The 22459-nt window shown below is 29.7% G+C and overlaps 1 protein-coding gene across 1 annotated transcript in view; it reads left to right on the top strand.

Moving 5' to 3' along the window:
• Positions 1–22459, top strand: part of Lrrk (Leucine-rich repeat kinase) — a 230511-nt gene that overhangs the window by 84605 nt on the left and 123447 nt on the right. Inside the window, exon 8 of the mRNA XM_075359136.1 lies at positions 16342–16489. Within this exon, the coding sequence (XP_075215251.1) occupies positions 16342–16489 (148 nt within the window). The remainder of the gene's footprint in view (positions 1–16341; positions 16490–22459) is intronic.

The following is a 22459-nucleotide window of genomic DNA, read 5'->3' as shown; positions in this document are numbered from 1 at the left end:
AATAAAAATGTTACACTAAGATAGGATTTAGCTTATTTTATAATTCTGAAGGTATACAAAATAAAGTTACTACAAAGGGTAATTGTTATTCTGATTGTACAGTCAGAATTACAATCAAAGAAGTAAAGTATAATTGTAAGGTAGTTGTGGATTCATCATCCAAAGACTTTAAATAACTTTTTTAACTATTTGGTATATTTGGTAAAAGATGTGATATAATATTAACAAAGATATTTTACTTAAGTCTTCTAATTGATTGGGAAATTTCTAATGATGTAACAAAAAAATTAATATATTATATTATTTTACATATTAATATATTTTTTAGGCTCTTATCTTTGTGTCAATGGATGTCTTATAAGTGATCCTTTCTTTACTAAACTGTCAGTACTCATCCTAGATTTTAAGAAAGGAGACGGATACTATATCTTATTTTGCTTTTTGCTGTTTTCTGTATGTTAATTCAAATAATTGCTAAGATTCAGGTTTGTAATTTTTTTTTAGATAACTGCTAGTTATTTATTGCAGCTCTGGACGGTTTCAAAAGTGAGAAGTCTACTGTAGGTGCACTTGATTTTCTGTTCAGAAACATTGTTCAGTTGTTTGAGCTAAATACATCAACCAGTTGATTTTCTAAGTATTCATGTAACAACATCCCAAATTCACAATATAGGCATATTCTTCACTATAGTGATGTATTTAAATTCTTTCATGTTCATATTGCTTATGTAAATTGAATTCATTACATCTTACAATAAACAAAGATTTAGGACATATTTTCTGTTAACTAACTCACTATAGGCTTTTGCTGAGGTTTAACAGGCATATATAAGCCTACAAAAAAAAAACCATTTATAATGTACTAACCTTCTTGCCTTCCTAAAAGGACTGAAGTCTGTAAACAAATCATATGAATTTTAACTTCCTCATTGTTGTTGGACTCACCAGACTCCGGATATTATGATTCTGTCATTATGACATATGTCAGAGTACTGATGTTATGACCATTTTGCCAAACAAGATTGTAAATTAATTTCTAATCGCTTCCTGGTAACTTGTTTGATGTTAATGCGTCATGACTGTTTACTCTCCCACACAAGGTTTAGAATGCTACTTGTTATTTTTTACTTTAGTTAAACATCAATGTATTTGTAAATTGCAATGATCATTGGCCGTCTTTTTAATCTTTAATGTCTTTAGTCAGCAATTTGTGCATTGTCTATTGAACTTGAAATCAAAATTCATATGATTGATTGAGAGCTAAAGTTTTGATATGTCTGTATTAAGAATCAAATTACAACAGGATCACTTGCTGATAGGACAGGTTAGGGGGTTGGAACTGGTTAGGCAAGAGTGAAGTAACTAACGATGTGATTTATTTCTAATTATATAGAGGGCGAGTCAAAAAATACACTTTTCATTCTACAGTTTATTTACACAAAGTAAGGGTTCAAACATTTACATCACTTCACTTATCAATGTACTAGGGTTGAGTGGTCTGCAAGTTTGCAAATTCCTTCCAATAAGAAAGGTTTTCGGTTGATTGTGAAGTCACTTTTGCACCATTTCCTGCACATCTAAGTCTATGGAAAATCGAGACCTCGCAAAAAATCCTTGAGCAGCCCAAACAGATGAAAGTCAGAGGGAGCAAGATGTGGACTGTAGGAAGGGTGTTCCAGTACTTGAAAATTCAACTTGTTGATGGTTTGAACACTGTGATGAGCTATGTTTGGGCAGGCGCTTGTTGTGAATTGCTGGCTTCAGCTTGTTTTCCAACATTTCATTGTAACTTGCGCTGATGATTGTAGTCCCCTTTTCCATGAAGTCTTCCAGTGTAGGCTCTTTTGAATCCCAAAAAATGGTTGACATAACCTTTCTCCCAATGGCTCAATCTTGAATTTTTTTTGTCCGAGGTCCTGGGTATATTCACTCTATACTTTCTAGCATTTTGATTCTGGCTCATAGTGATGAACCCATGTTTTATCAACGGTGATTATTCTGTTAAAAAGTGTGTCACCTTTCTTGTTTGAGGAATCAAATAAGCATTGGCAGATGCCAACACGTTCAAACTTGTACTCTGCAGTAAGCTGTCTTGATACTCATTGTGCACACACTATGGAAACTGAGTTCATTGTGGACGATTTTATGGGCAGAACCATGACTGATGTTCAAAGAAGATGCTACCTCATCATTGGTAACTTGCCTATTCGTCAGAACCATCTCTTGAGCTTCATGAATCTTGTTTGTGGTGGAGGTTGATGGGCATCCTGCTCCCTCTTCATGCATTACATTCATCTGGCTACTTTAAAAAAGCACTTGATAAAGCACTGTTCCTGTGTTATGATAAAAAACGATAAATTTCAGCCCCTTTCACACCCTTTGACCAGAGAAATCTGATTACTTCTTGTTGCTGATTACTTTTTGCAAACTGCTTGCAGAGCCAACATGTTTATACTGTAATAGCTTGAAGGCAAATAATGCAATTGGGATCAGCTCTCTTGCACATGTCATTATATGATTATAAATATATTACACATTTCCTGTCTCATTATAAATATACCAGAATGTCCTGCATTCCATGATTGGATCATTCTTAAAAACCTCCAAGCTTTTGGAGCTTTCCTGAGGTTGTTTAACAGGGATGTGATTGTATAAAATTGCTTGACAGTTACATCTCTGAAGGTCTCTTAGGCAAGCTGTCTTTAGAATGACTTATCAGTTGTGTAGATTGAGCATATGTTACTGTAGGTATAGAGCATATATTTTCAATAGCTTATAGCGAGATATCATTTCCATTCACACAAATCAGGTGTGTTTGATATACAATATGCAGTACATAAATTTCTGGATTTTATTCTTAATAATGTCAGTCGCCACAAGTTGGGAATGTAAGTTGTTTTCACAATCTTTTTTTGTTACCGTTTCCTTAAGAATATTGGTTGGGAGATCAGATGTCAAATTTTAATGTTTTCTTCAGTGATTAATTGCTGTTTGTAGTCTATCGTAGATTTATCCTGTTAAAATTATGCCTAGTAAGAATAACTTAAATAAAAATTAAACCCATGCAGTTTATAAATTATTATTTATTATCAAAGGAAAAATAAGACAATTTAATTCTCACATTGAAGTTTGAACTTAGTTTTATAGCTGATTACTTTTTAAATAAATTTTGTTTATTTGTATTTTAAAGTAAATAATAGTTTACTTATAACTAACTCCCCATTCATCTTTTCACTCAAAAAAATACAGGTATTGTAATAATCAAAAGTGTCTTAGATTTTAGATTTATTTCTTACTTTTTAAATAAATTTTGTTTATTTGTATTTTAAAGTAAATGCCAATTCCCTTATTAACTTCCTATTTGATTTATTTCTTCCATTAATTTTCTTTCTTCATCTTTTCTGCTCAATAACCTAGAAGTATTGTATTTTAATCAAAAATGTCTAAGTTTTATGGTTTATTTATTACATTTTGAATAAATTTTGTTTATTTGTATTTTAAAGTAAATAATAGTCTACTTAAAACTAACTTCATATTTGATTTATTTTTTCTATTAATTTCTCTGCTTCTTCATCTTTTTCGCTTGAAGAGGTATCGTATTCATCAAAAGTGCGGCTGGAATCTGTAGAGACTGACCTGAAATAATATGATTAAATTATAAGTTTAATTTTAAGTATGATAAAAATTGAACTAACTGTTGTTTTAAGTATGATTTCTAGGTATTTCTAATTTATAAAGGATTAAATTTGTATTTTAAGAACAAATTTTTTTTTTTAGGTAATTATTTTTCTTCCTATTGTGCTCTCAGATTGTTTTTATATTGACTTTTCCAAAGTTTTTTGAGCTTTAATCTAAGCTTAGGTAATGGGGTTGGCACAGGTAATTTCTCTTTTTCCGAGGATGAATGTAAATGAAGTGTAGTCTTGTTTAGTCTCAAGTTGACCATTCCTGAGATGTGTGGTTAATTGAAACCCAACTACCAAAGAATAATACTGGTATCCACAATCTAGTATTCAAATCCATATAAAAGTAACTGCCTTTACTAGGACTGAACCTTAGAACTCTGGACTTTGAAATCGGATGATTTGCGATGACGAGTTGATCACTAGGCCAATTCAGTGGGTTAGCATGAATAATCTGTTACAGTTTGATATCAACTGGATATAACTTAGCATTCCATATAACTATAAATTGTGAGTAGACATAGAATTTCTTATATAGCTCATCAGTAATTAGTTTTTCTTTATGCCTCAACTGGGTAGATATTAAAAATTTACCCACCAAATTTATAATACATGCACTATGCACTATTGTAATAACTCCTAATGTTTACCAAAATGCGCCATCAGTAAACAAGTTATCCCTCTGCATGTAAAATGTATCCAGTATTTGGCCTGATGATCCTACCACTTAAGCTTAAAGCTTATTGGTGGGATTTGGAAATGGAATTTTATAGCATATGAAAAATGCCATGCCTGGCGGGATTTGAACTTACTTATTGTAATATATGTTTATATTAATCGTATAATGTATAAGAAATTAGTTTATTAAATGTAAACATTTGATTGGTTGGGTTGTAAAGTGGTACAGTTTATTAATATTGAAAATACCTTTGTGATTTTTGCTACTGTGGAAAAATATGTTGCAGTATGATGACTTTCCTTAACAGTTAGTTCTTAGCAAATTATTTATTGCTTAGGACTCCTCCTATGTAGGGCTTTATTACAACTTAAAATGATGGTTTTCCTATTTTAAATGTTTTGATGATTACATCTATTAAATTACTTGTATTTATTGTACTTGATGGCTTTTTTATGTTTCTTGTAATGGCTGTTGTAATAGTTTTAAGCCACTATTAAAAAGCAGATTTAAAAATATTTTTGGCAGGTTGTTTGTTAAAAATTATTAAAAAAACAAACCATGATTCAGTCTTTTTTAACTTATGTTAACATTTTTATCAAAAGAGTAAATGTCACATTGCTAAAAAATTACAATAAATTTTAATGATAAACCTAAATACTGATGTTAAGTTTTTGATCTCAAAATGTTTCTTCAAAGTGAATTACAGTTATTCTTATTTTTGTTGTTCAGGTTATATTTATTAAAAAAGAATACATTTTTATTTAACATCTTGATATATCTAGATTTGAAGAAAAAAAGAAAAAGATTTATAATTATCTTTTTAGGGACCCTTAAAAATGTTAACAAAACAGAATTGTACCTAGAAAATATGATTATAATTTAAAATCTTGTTTTATTATCTTTTAGTTCTTATAAACTTTTAAAATTATTTGGTTAAAAATGATTTGAATATACTTACAGTGTTGTTTCATAATCAAGGAAATCAAATCCTTCTGCTTTGTATTTTGGGCTGAAAAAATGTAAAAAGTCCTGTTTAAATTATGACTAATAACATAAGTTCTAGTTAAGTTATCTTAGGCAAAATAATTACTTTACAATATTAACATTTTCCAAATTTTAAAATATAATTTTTACAACATAACTTTTTTTTTAATAGTATAACTTTTGAATCAAATTCTATTATCAAAGTAATAATTTATATTATTTACAGTTACACTGAGGTTAAAGTAATATTTGTTTTATTTGATATGATAAGTGAAATTATGGAATGTGTGTAAATAGTTACTGCAAATATCTTGTAGGTTTGTGATATCCTGGTAATAGCAGGAGAAATTTGATGTTTAATGGCTCAGCTGGTTAGCTGAACCAGTTCCATTGATTATTTATTTTAAAGAAATCCCAGAATATGTTAGCTGATGAAATTTTACTTACTCCCCTTATATATTTTGTTAAATGATTTAAAAGAATCATTGGATTATTTTAACTTATCTTAATTAAAAGGAAAAGTTGAAGATGAAAAGAGTTAAGTTTCATTTTGAATATTTGATAAGAATATGACAGAATATTTGATATGTTAAGGAAATTTTATGTTGTGTTTAAATTTTGTTATGTTTGGCATAGTTTAAGAAGGAGGAATGAAGTATTTAGAGGCATTTTTTCAGACATTTAGAGAAGGGGTTATTGTTACTACATTACAGTAATTGTTCCTTGAAACGTACCCCTTACATATCATGGATTGGTCATGCTACTTTGTTTCTAAACTCTCACCAATTATGAAGATAACCTACAAAGTAGATTAAGTCTTTTTGACAAAGCCAAGTTATACTAGGGAATAGATATTGAGCCTGTAAATAACTTATTTGAAAATAATGATAACACGTTATAAAAATTTTCAGGCAGAATTCCTCATTTTTTGACTAGTTGGGTAGTGTATTGTTTAATCAATCTAAGGAAGTTAATTTAATAGTACAAGGAAGGGTTGTTGAATGTAATGAAACTGTAATGAAAGTCAAAAATGAGGTATTTTGTTTGATTTTGATGGATATTTTAAGATTTAGGATATAGTAAATATTTGAAATGAAAGATTGGCAGAAAGAAATAGAGTATTGTATGGAATTAGAATAATAACTGATAACCAAATAGATATAAGTAAATGTAAATTATATGCCAATATTTACAAAATGTTAATAATATTCTTAATTAATTGTATTAGGATACTTACATTGTCACATTTTCACAAACTTCAGTATGTACAGAACTTTCTTCTGTCTGATTGCTTTGTGCAGGAAAGCATAATTCAGTACTTTTTTGCTGTATAATTTCATTTTTGTTGCTTGCTATATTCTCATTGATTGTGTGACATTCCATTACATTTTCATGATCTGGAAACTGTATTTCATTTGTTAAATATTTTTCTAATTTTAGATTACGATAAACTTTCTGAGCTTCTATTTTTATTTCATCTGTCATGTTATCACATAGTAATTTGTTTTCCTTAATCCCACATTCACCTTTTTCACTTCTGTAATCCATTTCTGATATATTTTCTGTAAATTCAATTTCAGATTCTTTCTTTGATGGAGAATTATTTGTAGAACTTACTTCTTTTGAACCAGAAATATTTGTCAAGTCATTCTCATCTCCTTTTTTATTATGACTAGAGTAAAAATCTTTATTGCCATTGTAAGAAAATGTTTCTGTTTTACTGAAATTAGTGTCTGTATCTGGTTCATCACTTTCTTCTTGACTGTATTCTTCAGAGAGTTCATCTATTGGAGGTAGTTGCTCTCGCAGACAATACCTGTATGTATTCTCTCTACTTTCTGGTATGTCAGAAAATAGTGTTGAATTAGTGCATTTTTCAGTATTAAGGTTTTTACTTTTTTCTTTGGTTATTTCATTTAAATTCAGTAACTGAGATGTGGGGAAGTTATAAAATTTATTGACTTTACACTTTGTATTATTTAAATCTTTAAATCCAGAAATAGTTTTTAAATTCTCTTTTTGCATTACTTCATAAAGTTTCTTATTTGTATTTTCTGATAAATTAATTCTTGAAGATGCATCACCTGATGTGAATTCAGGTGCAGTTTTTAAACTGTGATTTTGCACAGTTTCATATTGTATTTGGATTGATTCCCTGTTTTCTGTATTTGATTTGTTTCTATTGTCTCTATTTGTTTTATTAAAATTCCATGAATTATTAGATTTGGAAAAGTTAAAAACTGTGTTTTGTTTTTGTTCAGAATCATTTACTTCTTTAAATTCTAATGTAGCCTTTAAATGTTCTTTTTCCTTTATTTCATAAAATGTTTTCTTATTTGTTTCTTCTGGTGAATAAAGACCTAAAGATGTTTCTTCTGATTTAAAGGTATTATTGCTAATTTTGGTATCTTTACCATCTTTTGAATGAATTAAGTCAGCAGTATTACTATTATTCTCATCTGAATTGTCAGCATTATTATTTATGGAATTACTTAATTGTTTCTCTGCTTCATTTTCTTTGTCTTTGATAATTCTTTCATTCTGTAATTTTGTTGTTTCCTTCTCTGTTCTTTTATTCTGTGCTTTTATTGCATCTTCTTTTTCTTTTCTTTCATTTTCCATTTTCATTGCTTCTTTTTCTTTTTTTTTATACTGTGTTTTAATACTGGCCTCTTTTTCTTTTATTTCATTTACCATTTTCATTGCACCTTTAACTTGTGTTTCATTTTTTGTTTTTGTTGTTACTATTTTTTCTTTTGTTTCATTATCTAATTTCATTGTTTTATTTTTCTTAAGCTCTATTTTTGGTATGGTATTTTTCCCATTTTGTTTTTTCTCTTTTATTTCTTGTTTTGTACTATTTGCTTTTTCATTTATCATTATTTTTTCTTTAATACCATGCTCATTATCTACTGTCATTTCGTTTGAATGTGTTTCATAATTTAGTTCACATTCTTTAATGAAACTTAATTGTTGACTTGTTGAAGCTGAAGTTAATTCTACTGTTGAATTACCTTTTTCTGATTCACTTATGACTTCTGCTTTTAAGTCAGTTTGATAAGGTACTTGGATTTCATTACAATTAATGGCTTGCATTTCATTAGTTTCTTCTATTAAATTTTCACTTTTTATACTTGGATTGTTGCCAGTCATCTTTATTCTTTCTTCTGATCTGTGTTCTGGTCTTTTATTTATGGTGTTGATTGTAATACCTGTTAATTTTTTTTCTGTTGCTTTATCAGTTATTTTTAAATCATCCCCTGTTGATCTGCATGTTAGGTTTATTTTAATATTACTTGATTGGTTTTCTGTTGTTTTATCAGATGAGTTTGAAATATTTTCTTTGATTTTATCTGTTGCGTTAGACTTATTTTGATTTACCACTATTTCTAAAACTTTTTCATTGGTTCTATCTATTGCATTAGACTTATTTTGATTTAACTCTTTTTTTGAAACATTTTCTTTGGTTCTATCTATTGCATTAGACTTATTTTGATTTACCTTTTTTTCTAAAACACTTTCTTTGGTTCTATCTATTGCATTATACTTATTTTGATTTAACTTTTTTTCTAAAACATTTTCTTTGGTTCTATCTATTGCAATAGACTTATTTTGATATACCTGTTTTTCTGAAACATTTTCTTTGGTTCTATCTATTGCATTAGACTTATTTTGATATACTTCTTTTTCTGTAACATTTTCTTTGCTTCTACCTACTGCATTAGATTTATTTTTATTTACCTTGTCTTCTGAAACATTTTCTTTAATTCTGTCTATTGCATTAGACTTATTTTGACATACCTTTTCTTCTGAAACATTTTCTGTAATTCTGTCTATTGCATTAGACTTATTTTGACATACCTTTTCTTCTGAAACATTTTCTGTAATTCTGTCTATTGCATTAGACTTATTTTGACTTACCTCTTCTTCTGAAACATTTTCTATGGTTCTATCTATTGCATTAGATGTATTTTGATTTACCTCTTCTTCTGTAATATTTTCTTTGGTTCTGTCTATTGCATTAGACTTATTTTGAGTTACCTGTCTTTCTGAAACATTTTCTGTGGCTCTATCTGTTGCATTAGACTTATTTTGATTTACCTCTTTTTCTGTTCTTAAATCTATAGAATTTAGGCAGTATGTATTAGAGTTTATTGTTTCTTCATTACTGCTGAAATCATAAAAAAAGTCTTTCATAATTTATGTTTCAGTATTTATCAGTTAAAATTCATAAAGACCTAATGAACAACATTAGTGAAGAACTATTATGGGTATAGTAAAAGAAATTAGAAGCACAGTCTATAAAATTTTCATACATTATTAACATATAATAAATATCTTTTTATTGTTATTTATATTTAAAAATTAGAATGTAATAAAGAAAGTGTCATTTTAATGTTATTAGATGTTATAACTGCTGAAAATGTAGAAACTAATAAGAGTTTATATCAGTATTGTTAAATGGTTTCATGAAAAACTTCTGTTAAAAGAATAATTTTTTGCTTGGTGATTTACAATAAACATTTAATTATTTTATTTGAGTAACTTTCACAATTTTTATGGAACCATGTTTGATTTGATAGATAAATATTAAACAAATATTTTTTACCTTAAGTAGTTTATCTGATTTACTGCTAGGAAAATAACCTGAATCATCAACAAAAATTATTTCTACATGATGTTTAGCCCAAGTAAATACTTGCTTTACTCAGCTGAAACGTAAAGAAGTACAGTTTATTTACATCTAACTGCTACACTACCAATTTAAAATAAAAACTTCTTTTTTTTAAATTACTTGTAAGCAGAAATTATCTCTATATAATAATAGATTGCTCAGTTAGGTTGCTTAATTTTATTATCTAACTGTAGAATTAGAGAAATTAATATATTGGAAATTTTATGAAGTTATATTATTCTAGAATAGAAAAAACATTGAGTTATATTTAGATAAATTAAGGTTATTTACTAAATAGTAATTTTTGAAAATGGACATTTTGTGACTCAGTTTATTTTGTTTTTAGATTCTGGATGCAAAAAGAAAAAACAGGGAGAAACTGAAACATAGAATTGATTAGTTTTTTGTAGGGCTATTTTAATAGTATTTATCTTTGATTAAAAATTTTCATTTGCTAAGTTTACTTTTTTGGGGATTTATAAACTTGGTTACTTAAAATGTAAACATAAGAAATAACACAAATAAATATATTCTAATGGAATCTGTTTCGCCATTAAAATATTGTTTCCTTTATTTAATTTCTAAAGTTCATTTTTTTTTTTATTTATGCAAACTTGTGATACATTATTCATGTTAATGATACATTTCCTGAGATAGTTTTCACTTAAATGTTTAAATTTAAAACTAATCATTCATAATATTTGTTGCAGTTTTTAAAAGTTACATCTCTTCACATAAAAAGGGAATATACAAGGAAAATTCAGTTATATGTCCTTGTTAGTGTACAGATGATTGCAATATTTTAATATGAGAAATATTAAATCTATTAAAATGCCTAAAGTACTAAATATCCTTTCAGAAGTACTGAAACATTGTTATTGCTTTTTATTATCATCTCTAGTTGTGTTACTCTTACAACTTTCTTACAGCACCTCTCACAATGTACATCTTGTTGATTTACTGGGACCTTTGAGTTATTTCACCCTTGATGGTTTTGCATAAACACCTGTGAACAAACTACGAACTTGGAATGTATCAGGAAAAATCATCATAGTCCTTTCTAATATAAGCAATGCCAAGAACTCTAGATAATTATCTAGAGTTCTTGTATCATAGACCTTGGTATGATTTAGATTAGGGTGGTTTTCCTGTGGATTGTAATTTCATTTAATCATAATTCTAATTAATTTGCTTTGAATGAAATTATTTTATGAAAAAAGAAAATGTTACAGTAAGTTGAAAATGAACTTGATATTTTACTTACTGTTCTAATTTTCTGTATTGCCTTTGGCATAATTCTTTAATAAAGAGACCTGCCACTATGCATGATAGTGCTAACTTTTGTAATGAGGTTTTATTGACAGTTTCTAATAGTATTTCCATATTTTTAAAATATTGTATTACGCATTAACAATTTTAATATCTAATTGAATTATAAAAAATAATTATAATTGTTTAAAACACGAAAATGTGTACAGCATATTATATTAACTTAAGTACAAACAATAAAAAAAGTAAAGAAATAATAAAAGCAGCAAAAACAGAATTTAAAAAAACTTTTTTATTGCTTAGCTACCATTTATTGTTATTCATATGTGTTGGGCATTTCATATGTTTTATTTATTTTCACTGTAATAATCAAATTTAAAAGTCTTTTTAATGCTGCAGAAAAACTATTATACTGCTGAAGTAAAAGATATCATTCTATTGCAATAAAAAATTCTATTGTAATAAAAAATATCATTCTATTCCAATAAAAGATATCTATAATAAAGGTTGTATCACTGAAGCCTCATTTCAGTTATGAGCATCTGTTATGGCTTTATGCAGCAGATATTAATTTTATACTTGGTTCTTTAAAATAAATTGCTATAAAGAAAGAATAATGTTATTATTTTTACATAAACATTATTTATTTTTTAAATATGTTTAAGGTTAAATTGTAATTATGTATATCACAACTGTCTCTAATAACATTAAATAGTATTTTTGCATTTGGTTAGTACATGCATTAATATGTAATTATTGTAATCTATATTCTGTGATTGTAGGAGTTAAGGAAGAATTGGATATAGAGATGGAGTAGGGTTATTAGAATGCAGGTGGGGTTTTGAATTTCTGTTTTGTGCAGGGTTCTCTATAAAATTGGGTTTTCTAATTATTTTTTAAAGTAAAATTCTGTTGGCTGTTTATTTATCTCAGATTGTTCAATACAGTACTACACTAGGGTCTTTGAGTAAGAGATGAATTAAATTTTTGATGGTTCTAAAAGCCTGGAAAATCTCATCGATTAACTGAAAGTTAAAGGATGTAAAGTAAGGTAAAATGCCAACAGCCAAAGTCACATAATAAATAGGTTCCCATGATCACTGTTGTTGGGTGCCATTTCACTGCTTATTATTGAAATGTATTTGTGATGCCAAGTAAAATTTATTAAAGAAAAAACCTGTATTGCTGAAAGTAATAACAATATTGATTTCCTCTGTGGCTCAGTCAGTAGCATCATTGATTGCTGTATCAAAGATCTTGGGCTCAATTACCTGTAAGGTTCTGGTTTTTTGTGTAAAGGTAGAACAATTTTTTGAAGTTTCCTTCCCTATAAAAATCATTTACTTATAACAAGAATAAGGTAATAATAATCCATTATCTCAGTAGTTAACCCACCTTATTAGGTAGTTACCCACCTTTGAATCAGTGTTTACAAACACCAATTCATTATTTTAAAAAATTAAAATTAATGTTTAACTCTCAAAGTAGTCAAAAACTATCCAATATAACACAAACAACAAGTTTGACCTTTCAGGCATATACAAATTAAGATTTAAGCTAATCCTCACTTATCTGTATGTTTAGATAAAAATTAACTTGATACACGTTAAATTATTTAATAATACATGAGCATAAATTGAAAAGATGAAGGCTTAATTTTTTAAAAACCATCACTGGTATTGGAGTTCTCCAGATAGATTTATCAAAAGCTATTCTCCCGTCAGAAATACCCACTGTGCAGTAAGTGTACACATTCTTATCTTAGCTCCAGCAGTTGTCTGTTGAAAACCCACAGAACATAGAACATCAGAAAGAATTATTGATAGGGGAAAGTGATATGTATTAAAAAAGGGACAGTCTACGACAAAAGGCTTCTTCTTCTTTTTCCTGTTTTAGCCTCCGGTAACTACCATTCAGATAATACTTCAGAGGATAAATGAGGATGATATGAATGAGTGTAAATGAAGTGTAGTCTTGTACAGTCTCAGTTTGACCATTCCTGAGATGTGTGGTTAATTGAAACCCAACCACCAAAGAACACCAGTATCCACGATCTAGTATTCAAATACGTGTAAAAATAACTGACTTTACTAGGACTTGAACGTTAGAACTCTTGACTTCCAAATCAGCTGATTTGGGAAGGCGCGTTCACCACTAGACCAACCCGGTGGGTGGACCACAGAAGGCTACAAAACAAGCTAACTAAACCCAACTGAACCGTTTCAAATTATATATATAGGTGTCTTACCTACTACATTTCACTAAGAAGTTAAGATATCTTTACCAAGAAGGTAGAAACTCAAGGCTGGATATTTTTTGACAAAAAACAAAAAAAAATGGTGTAATAATTGCTTATACAGTTACTAAGGGTTACCTAAGAACAAGTTTAGGTTTACCAAAAGTAAACCCTAACCTGTGTATGAAATTGGATAGCATGTGGAGGAAAACAGCTGTAAGGACAAACATTTAGCCTTTCTCCGCAGTAGAAAGGCTAGCTTTTACTTTATTCAAACTGGTAGAAAATCAACAAATCAGAATACTTAAATTGCTTACACAATATCTTTGCAGTGTGATTTACTGATCACCTCATATCAAGTATTCTTACAGTTTTGTGTTGTAATCAGTAAGTGTTCTTCAAGCACTATGTGATGTATTCTGATAATTGCTGACTTACAGACATTTCTTTCTCTTTTTAGTAACCACAATATACATGTTCTTTAGCTCTCCTAGCCATGAAAAAAGTTTTGGCTGTGATCAAACCGATCCAGCCACTTATGAAGCTTGTTCGTAGCTGATCTTTTAGAATAATGTTCTTCCTTCTGATTTCCTTGTCAGATTTGAGATAAAGGCAGTTGTTGATAATAAGCTGTGTCATATTAACCTTAATGTATTGCACTAGAAGTCATCAGTGTAAAACAGTCATCCAGAGGTTGTCAGCTGCATTTAGGGTACTGCATTTGGCACACTAGGTCTCATCATCTGGTGTTTCTTATATAACTTTGCATCACATTCTAGATTATTTGTCTTATTTGGCGTTCTATTTTCAACTTAAACTAGCATACAAAATTATTGTTTTGGTAATGATAAAGCCAAAATTGAAGAACCTTTATTATTTATAATTAATTCAATCTTTAGTTAAGTTAATTCATTTTCTATTACTTTTCATTTGTGCATAGACCCCTAAATACTCCCTTACATATTGGCAATTCGTATATGTAGTTTATTTATAATTTGTATGGTCAGTAGCATGTTCTGATTTGCAACAAAAGCACTATAGTGTTCCATTCTGCAGTCAAGTATGAGAAGATGTTTGTTGAGTTCATTGTAAATAGGGGACAAGGTATGATTATTCATTGATAAAAGTTTAATTATAAGCTATAATGTATGTAACATCTAAATGTGGGTCATTCCTACAAGCTGTCTAGGCCTCTACTTGCCTCCTTTACGCCCACTCGTAAACCCAGCATGCAGAACATATGGTACTGGTTGCCAAAAAAGTATGTGCTATTCAAAAATACGAGGACTATTCAGAAAGTAAGGAACATTTCCACCTGACGCCGCCAGGCGCACGCCAATCGCGTATATATTGGTGTGCTCGTGCTCGGCACCTCAGTCAGCGTCTAGCCGTGACAACGGGAACATCTCTGCACTGCCCGTTTTTTTTTATATACAAATTTGAAATGTTTGCTGCAATCGGAAATCCCGCCAGTTGTGAGGTGCGGTCTGTGATTCGTTTTTTGTTGGCAAAAAACTTAAAACCAATAGAAATTCATCGGGAACTGTGTGAATTGTACGGGAACAACGTAATGAGTGAAAGTTCTGTCAGGAATTGGTGCATTCAGTTTAAAAATGGCCGAACAAACGTTCACAATAAAGAGAAGAGTGGACGTCCGAGCATTGTGACTGACGATCTGGTCTCCAAAGTTGACGAAAAGATTCGTGAAAACTGCTGTTTCACAATAACTGAGCCTTCTCTATGTTTCCCACAAGTTTCACAGACTTTATTGTTTGAAATTGTTTCACAGAAGCTAGGCTACCACAAATTTTGTGTAAGATGGGTGCATCACTGAGTGGTTGAGATCACAGGCGGCAGAATTCTATGACACAGGAATTTCAAAGCTTGTCCACCGCTATGATAAGTGCCTGAATTTGTATGGTGATTATGTTGAAAAGTAGTATTTTAGTTCCTCTTTCACATGTATATAATAAAAAGTTTTTCTTGTACTTGGTTTTTTTAAAATTCCAAAACGTTCCTTACTTTCTGAATAGTCCTCGTAGCTCAAAAAAGTATGTGCTATTTAAAAATAATTTTTGTAAATAACTAAGCCACTTCAAAGAAAATTATAGCCTATAATAATTAAATTCATTTCATATACTTTTGTAGTACATCATTGTTACTGTTTTATACTTTTGTTGTACGTCATTGTTTATTTAGTTTGACATACTTGAAAAAAAAAACATATACTTTGAAGAAATAAATAAATAAATTACTTCATTTACATAGTGAACAAAATATTAGGCATAAATAATTTTATTTGTAATAGCAAATTATCAGAACATATTTCGTTACTATAATAGTAACGTCATAATTGGATATGGTGCAAGTAATTGCAAATTAATGTATATGACATCTGGAGTACACTACTTTGGCTGCTGGCATGAGAAGATGCTGATTGATGTTAAGAGCAGTAGAGGGAATGCCACTGTGCACTACTGACCCCCCTTCAGATATTACATAGTTTCCTTTGCTAATAGTTGAAGTAAATAATACTTGCATAAAATTTATTATTGATTTTGTAACTGTAATTTCATTACAGTACTCACTTTTTAATTTTTTTTATTTAGATTTTTATTATTTACTGTACAATTCATATAATCAAATTATTGTTTGTGACATAATTTACTTATTTTGAACAAATTGTATTTCATTGTGACTGGCCTTGATTAGTAACTATTAATTCCATCTTATGAAGTCTGGATTAAAAGATTTTTATTGTAAATTTTTTTAAACTTTTTATGGTCATTCTAATAATGAAATATCATTGTTTCAGGGAAGGTGATTGGGAATATCAATTAGCATTTGATGTAAACATGAAAGACGTCACTGGACAAAATGTTCTTTATCTTGCATGCTTACTTGGAAATTATAAAATGGTCGATTTGCTTTTAAAATTTAAAGTCAAGGCAGCTAAAGTTAAGGTAAATAAATTATTATTCATTGAGATTAATGCATTAATGATACAATTATTAAAAAAATAAAATTCAAATTTCTGTAGTTTGGCTTATTTCCTAGAAGAATTCAGATCTTCTAACTCAAACTTTAACTCTTAAAATTACAAGAAGCTCTGATTTCAGAAGAAATATTTTTAGATGCAAGTATACATATTTTTGTTTTAGATTTTATATAATTGGAATGTTTGGTTGATAAGTGTCATTTCATTAAGCTAAATAATTTGTTATTTATTAAGTTATTATAAGTTGTTATTTAAGTATCATAAATCCTGAAATTTTGAATTTTAGTAATTTTGTATTAATAAATTCATTACTGTGTTTATATAATTTTAGCATTTATTCTTAAATTACTAATTCTGTTTAATTGTTTATTGATTACAGATTTGCTTATGATATGTATGGTTATTTAGTTTTAGTGATATTAATTATTGTATTTGTCTATTGATGTTAATTTTTCTTCCAGTATTGTATTTTTAGGTTATATTTATATGTTTGTTGATGGAAAGTTCTCAGATGATCAAAAAGGATCTTCAGCCATGAAATTTACATGGTAGTATACATATTTATCCCAAAGATCTATGCACTTAACAGATTATTTCTCAAGTTTAATATAGAAATAATATAGTTATAATATAAATAATATAGAAATAATAAGTTTAATATAGAAAGTTTTCTATATTAAAAATTTAATATAGAAAAAAATTCTGATCAGTGAAATATAGATATGCTGCAGCAACTACCTTCAACCCATCCAAAACTTTTTTCAGTTGTAAACAGTTTTTTAAGGTTTGTGTTAAGACTCAGGTTTCATTTGCTCCTTTTTTATTATTAAAAAGAGGGACTTTAAATGTTATTAATGGAGGACTTTTAAATTTTAAAATAATAATTTTCAAGTTTTCCTTACTCTTGATAAATTCTCACCTTTTTTATTACTCTTATTAATTGAATTGGTCTAATGCCCTATTTTAGTCAGTCTTATTCCATCCTTTAAAGACTCAACTTGTGTGTGTGTGTGTGTGTGTGTGTGTGTGTGTGTGTGTGTGTGTGTGTGTGTGTGTGTGTGTGTGTGCGTGTGTGCGTGGGTGTGTGGGTGTGTGTGTGTGTGTGTGTGTGTGTGTGTGTTATGAATGTATAATTAATTGATATAATGATGTTATATGTATGAATTACAAATTCAACGTATAATAAAAATAATTTATATTATAAAATAAAGACTTTTATTTATAAAATTGAACCAACGAATAATAAATATTTATAATCATTAAACCTAAACGAAGTATTGAGCTAAGGTAGCATATTACTCTACATTTTTGGCCTCCAGCTACATATATGATCTGAAACTTTGAAGAATCATCATCTTTAGTCTTCCAGATCTAAGGATATAATCTACAATTTCGAATAATAATAATTTTTAGTCTTCCAGAACTACAGATAAAATCTGAAATTCTGAATCATCATCTTGATCTTCCAGAATCGCAGATATAACCTAAGATTTTCAAGAATTTTGATGTTCAACAAATTACAACAATAAAAGGGTTTGCAGCAATTTGATCTACAACATTATTTATGTAATATGTTTTTTAATTTATTATTTCATTTAATTTACATTGTCTCAACATTTATGTAATAACATTTGATTCATTTCATATTTAATTTACTTTGTTAATAATTCACATTGTTAATTTAAGTTCATATTATTATGAATAGGGAACAGTAATTAGACAAAGAGGGTTAGTAAAAGATGCTGTAACTAGGATCGGCACATTTACTCACAATTATGATCCTTCACAAGGTGATATTCCCACCTTACAAATTAAAATAAGGCATCTTCTTGAATTGCAAAGCAAATGTGACACCATTCAATCAGAAATTGAATTGCAAGATTTTGATGATGTTTTAGCTTCGGATTGTATACAAGTCAAACAAGACTTGTGTACTATAGAATCCAAATTGCAACATATAATAAATAATAGTCAAAAATCTTACTTACTTACTAGCCAACACCTGCCCTTGGCTGCTGAGCAATTTGGCAATGTACTGACCAACAAAGACGGATTTCTGTGAACTCTGGGCTCTCATCCAGTTGACCCACCAGGTTGGTCTAGTGGTGAATGCGTCTTCCCAAATCAGCTGATTTGGAAGTCGAGAGTTCCAGCATTCAAGTCCTAGTAAAGTCAGTTATTTTTATACGGATTTTAATACTAGATTGTGGATACTGGTGTTCTTTGGTGGTTGGGTTTCAATTATTCACACATCTCAGGAATAGTCAAACTGAGACTACAAAACTACTCTTTATTTACACTCATACGTATCATCCCCATTTATCCTTTGAAGTAATACTTGAACGGTAATTCCTGGAGGCTAAACAGGAAAAAGAAAAAGGGCACCCATCCAGCTGGGTATGGTCCAGGGCCAGACAATCTTTCATGTGATCAGCATCCATCGTCCTGCACCACACAGCTAACACTCAGGATATGGCAGCACATGGATGCGGTGAAGGTGACAAGCAAGATAGTTGTGGTTAGTTTTTAGTCATAAGGCAGCTACACTGACCGCATACTGGAAGAGTAAAAAATCATTTAATCAAGAATTTAGTGCAAATACAAAATTTAAACAAACACAACTACAACCCATTAATATACCTTTATTTAGAGGTAACGTGTTAGAATGGCAGCATTATTTTAATGTATGAGGGTAAGTCAATTATTATCTGCAATTTAGTTATATTTTTGTTTATGTTGGTAATACTATTGTGTTGTGTAGATGACGCATGCGTGTTTTAATTGTTGTTACGTTTGTGCAGATTTGATACTGCTAGGTTAGTTCCATTATCGCTGCCTACCATTAACCATAGCTGCTCCGCTTTCTGTTTGTACCAAAGAAGGGCAATGTTCAGTGATCCGTTTTTTGTGATTGGAAGGTGTATCAGGGACCAAAATTCATCTAAGACTTTCGGTACAGTACAGGAACAGTGTGTTGCCACAACGGAGTGTCTACGAATGGATTGAAAAATTCAAAAATGGTCGCACAAGTGTTACGCATGATGAAGGAGCTGGACGATCTTTTACCGCCACAAATGAGGAAAACATTGAGCGTGCACGTGACATGGTTTTCTTAGACAGATGAGTAACTATTGATGAAGTGGCACATTGTCTGCAAATTAGTCATGGTTATGTCTATGAAATCATTCACAACATAAAGTTTCATAAAGTCTGTGCAAGATGAGTCCCAAAACAATTCACACAGTTGCATAAACAAACGCGCTTGGACATCTGCCAAAAACATTTGGATCGCAATGGTAACAAACGGGGTACATCTTCTTAGACAGAATCATTACTGGTGATGAAACATGGATCCATCATTATGAGCCGGAGAGTAAATGGCAGAGTATGGAATGGAAACATCCAAATTCGCCCTGCAAACAAAGTTCAAGACCTAACCATCCAGGAAACTGATGCTTATGGTTTTTTGGGACTCACAAGGCCCAGTACTGGAGCATTATGACGAAAGGGGCACGACAATAAACAGTGCACATTACAGTGAGATGCTTACTACCAGGCTGAAGCCTGCAATTCGAAGCAAATGCCAAAGACTGCTGTCGAAAGGTGTTGTGTTGTTGCATGACAATGCCTGTCCACATACTGCTGCCCACACTGCTGAAATGCTCCAGAAACTCAACTTTGAAGTACTGGGTCTTCCTTCGTATAGTCCTGATCTTGCCCCTTCCGACAACCACTTGTTTGGTCCGCTCAAAGAGGCATTAAGGGGGTCAATTTACCTTGGATGAAACAGTTAAAGAAGCAGTGCATTCCTAGCTCGCAGCTCAACTGCAAACCTTCTTTTATGAGAACATCAGGAAGCTTGTGCAACGATGGATCAAGTGCTTTGAAATAGAAGGGGACTATGTTGAAAAATGATATACATGTAAGTTTCCTATTTGTATTGTAATAAAATTTATAACTCCATTGCGGATAATAATTGACTTACCCTCGTATTTATTGATTTAGTACATAATAGAAATGATTTATCTATTATTCAAAATTACACTATTTACATAACTTGTTGAAGAATGAGAAGCCTTAACTATTATTAATAATCTGCCAATAAAAAATGAAAATTATGTTATTGCTCTAGAATTGTTAAAAATACAATTTGATAACAAATATATAATTGAATTTCATAATGCTGAGTGTATTTTAAGGTCAGGTTCTATTAAAAGAGAATCTATCGATACTTCATTCAAATTTGTTAATGAAATTTCCTCATATGTCAATTTGCTTGAATCAATGCAACTTCCTGTAAACACATTTTAATTTATTGTTGTCCAATTTCTAACATCAAGACTGGACTTCAATACCTCGAGGTTATGGAAAGAAATGTTGTCAAATCAAAGGTACCCCACCTTTAAAGACTTAATCAATTTTTTTAATTCCAGACAACAACTTCTAGAAATATTAATGCATTCACTTTAAACACACAAGTGAAAACAGAAAACGAAAGAAAAAAAAGGACAGTGTCATAACAATTCAACCAAAGCTTTTAACAAATGCTTTACCTTGAATCATAACAAGCAATATAAAGGAAATAATGTCAGTTTTATTCAAAATTTAAGTCTATGCAATATTTATTTTGTAATTCAAATCATCATTTACAATAATATAAAGAATTTTTAAATTTGTCTATCAATGAACGCAGATACTTTTTGAGGCATAATAATTGTTGTTTTATTTGTTTAAATAAAGGCCATTCTATTAATTAGTGTTACTCAAAAGATTTATGTATAATTTGTACATATCATACACTCGTTCATATGGACAAAATTAATCATTCTAATTTAGATGGCAATAAGCCTGAAGGTAATACCTATAGTTCATTTAATAATCAGTCAAACGAAAATATACTTTTATCAACAGCTTATGCAACACTAATGATATACTCATACATGGTAATCATTGTTCATGTAGAATCTTAGTAGATTCTGGTAGCCAGGCAAATTTTTGCACATGTAAATTTGTCTGAAAATTAGGACTTATGTTTATTAAAAGGTGATCCCACAGTGTTTCATTTACATCACAATGTAAGTGAAACAAGTGATGTAAGCTCTACAATAGCACTAAATTGGAATCATGGACAACCATCTAATTGGAAAGTATTTGTCAGCAATAGAATTTCTGAGATTCAGAAAAATAATTCAAATGCTAATTGGCATTATGTCAAATCCTCTGATAATCCAGCAGACATATTGTCTAGAGGTTTTACACCAAGTAAAATTACTTCATATGCCAATTTGGTGGCATGGCCCTCAGTGACTTTCACAATCTTCTTTCCATTGGCCAAAAGATAATAATATTACTTACAATAACTGTAATATGAATTCTGATTGTTTAACAGAAAAACACAAAAATGTAGTAACAGTAACTGTATCTACTGTTGTATTCAATTACACAGAACAATTTTCTTCACTACAGACTTTAATTCGCACATTTAGTTTCTGTTTTAGATTTTTTCATAATGCTAAATCAGTTAAAACAGAACAAATCATTGTTTCCCAATCTACAAAGGAATTACTTTTTTATTTAACAATTGCAACACATGCATTTTAGTTTTGAAATAAATAATCTTAAAAAGAATCAAACTATTTCTAATCATAGCAAACTTATATCACTTGATCCATTTCTGGATAATTTAGGCTTACTTTGTGTAGAGGCAGATTACAACATTCTGTATTTCATTACCATGTTAAACATCCTCTTATTTTACATCCATATGCAAATATTAACAAAATTGATTATTAATGCTGAGCATTTGCGTCTTTTGTATTTGAGTGTTCAATTAACACATCATTCTTTTTGTCAGAAATATTGTATTATAAATGAGAATTATTTTAAGTAAGAGAATTATTTCTTCTATCATTTGTAAATGCATGATAGGCTTTCG

The sequence above is a fragment of the Lycorma delicatula genome, chromosome 3 (genome assembly GCF_047948215.1).
Source record: "Lycorma delicatula isolate Av1 chromosome 3, ASM4794821v1, whole genome shotgun sequence".
In the NCBI taxonomy this organism is placed as follows: domain Eukaryota; kingdom Metazoa; phylum Arthropoda; class Insecta; order Hemiptera; family Fulgoridae; genus Lycorma; species Lycorma delicatula.
This window is presented reverse-complemented; position numbering and strand designations above follow the sequence as displayed.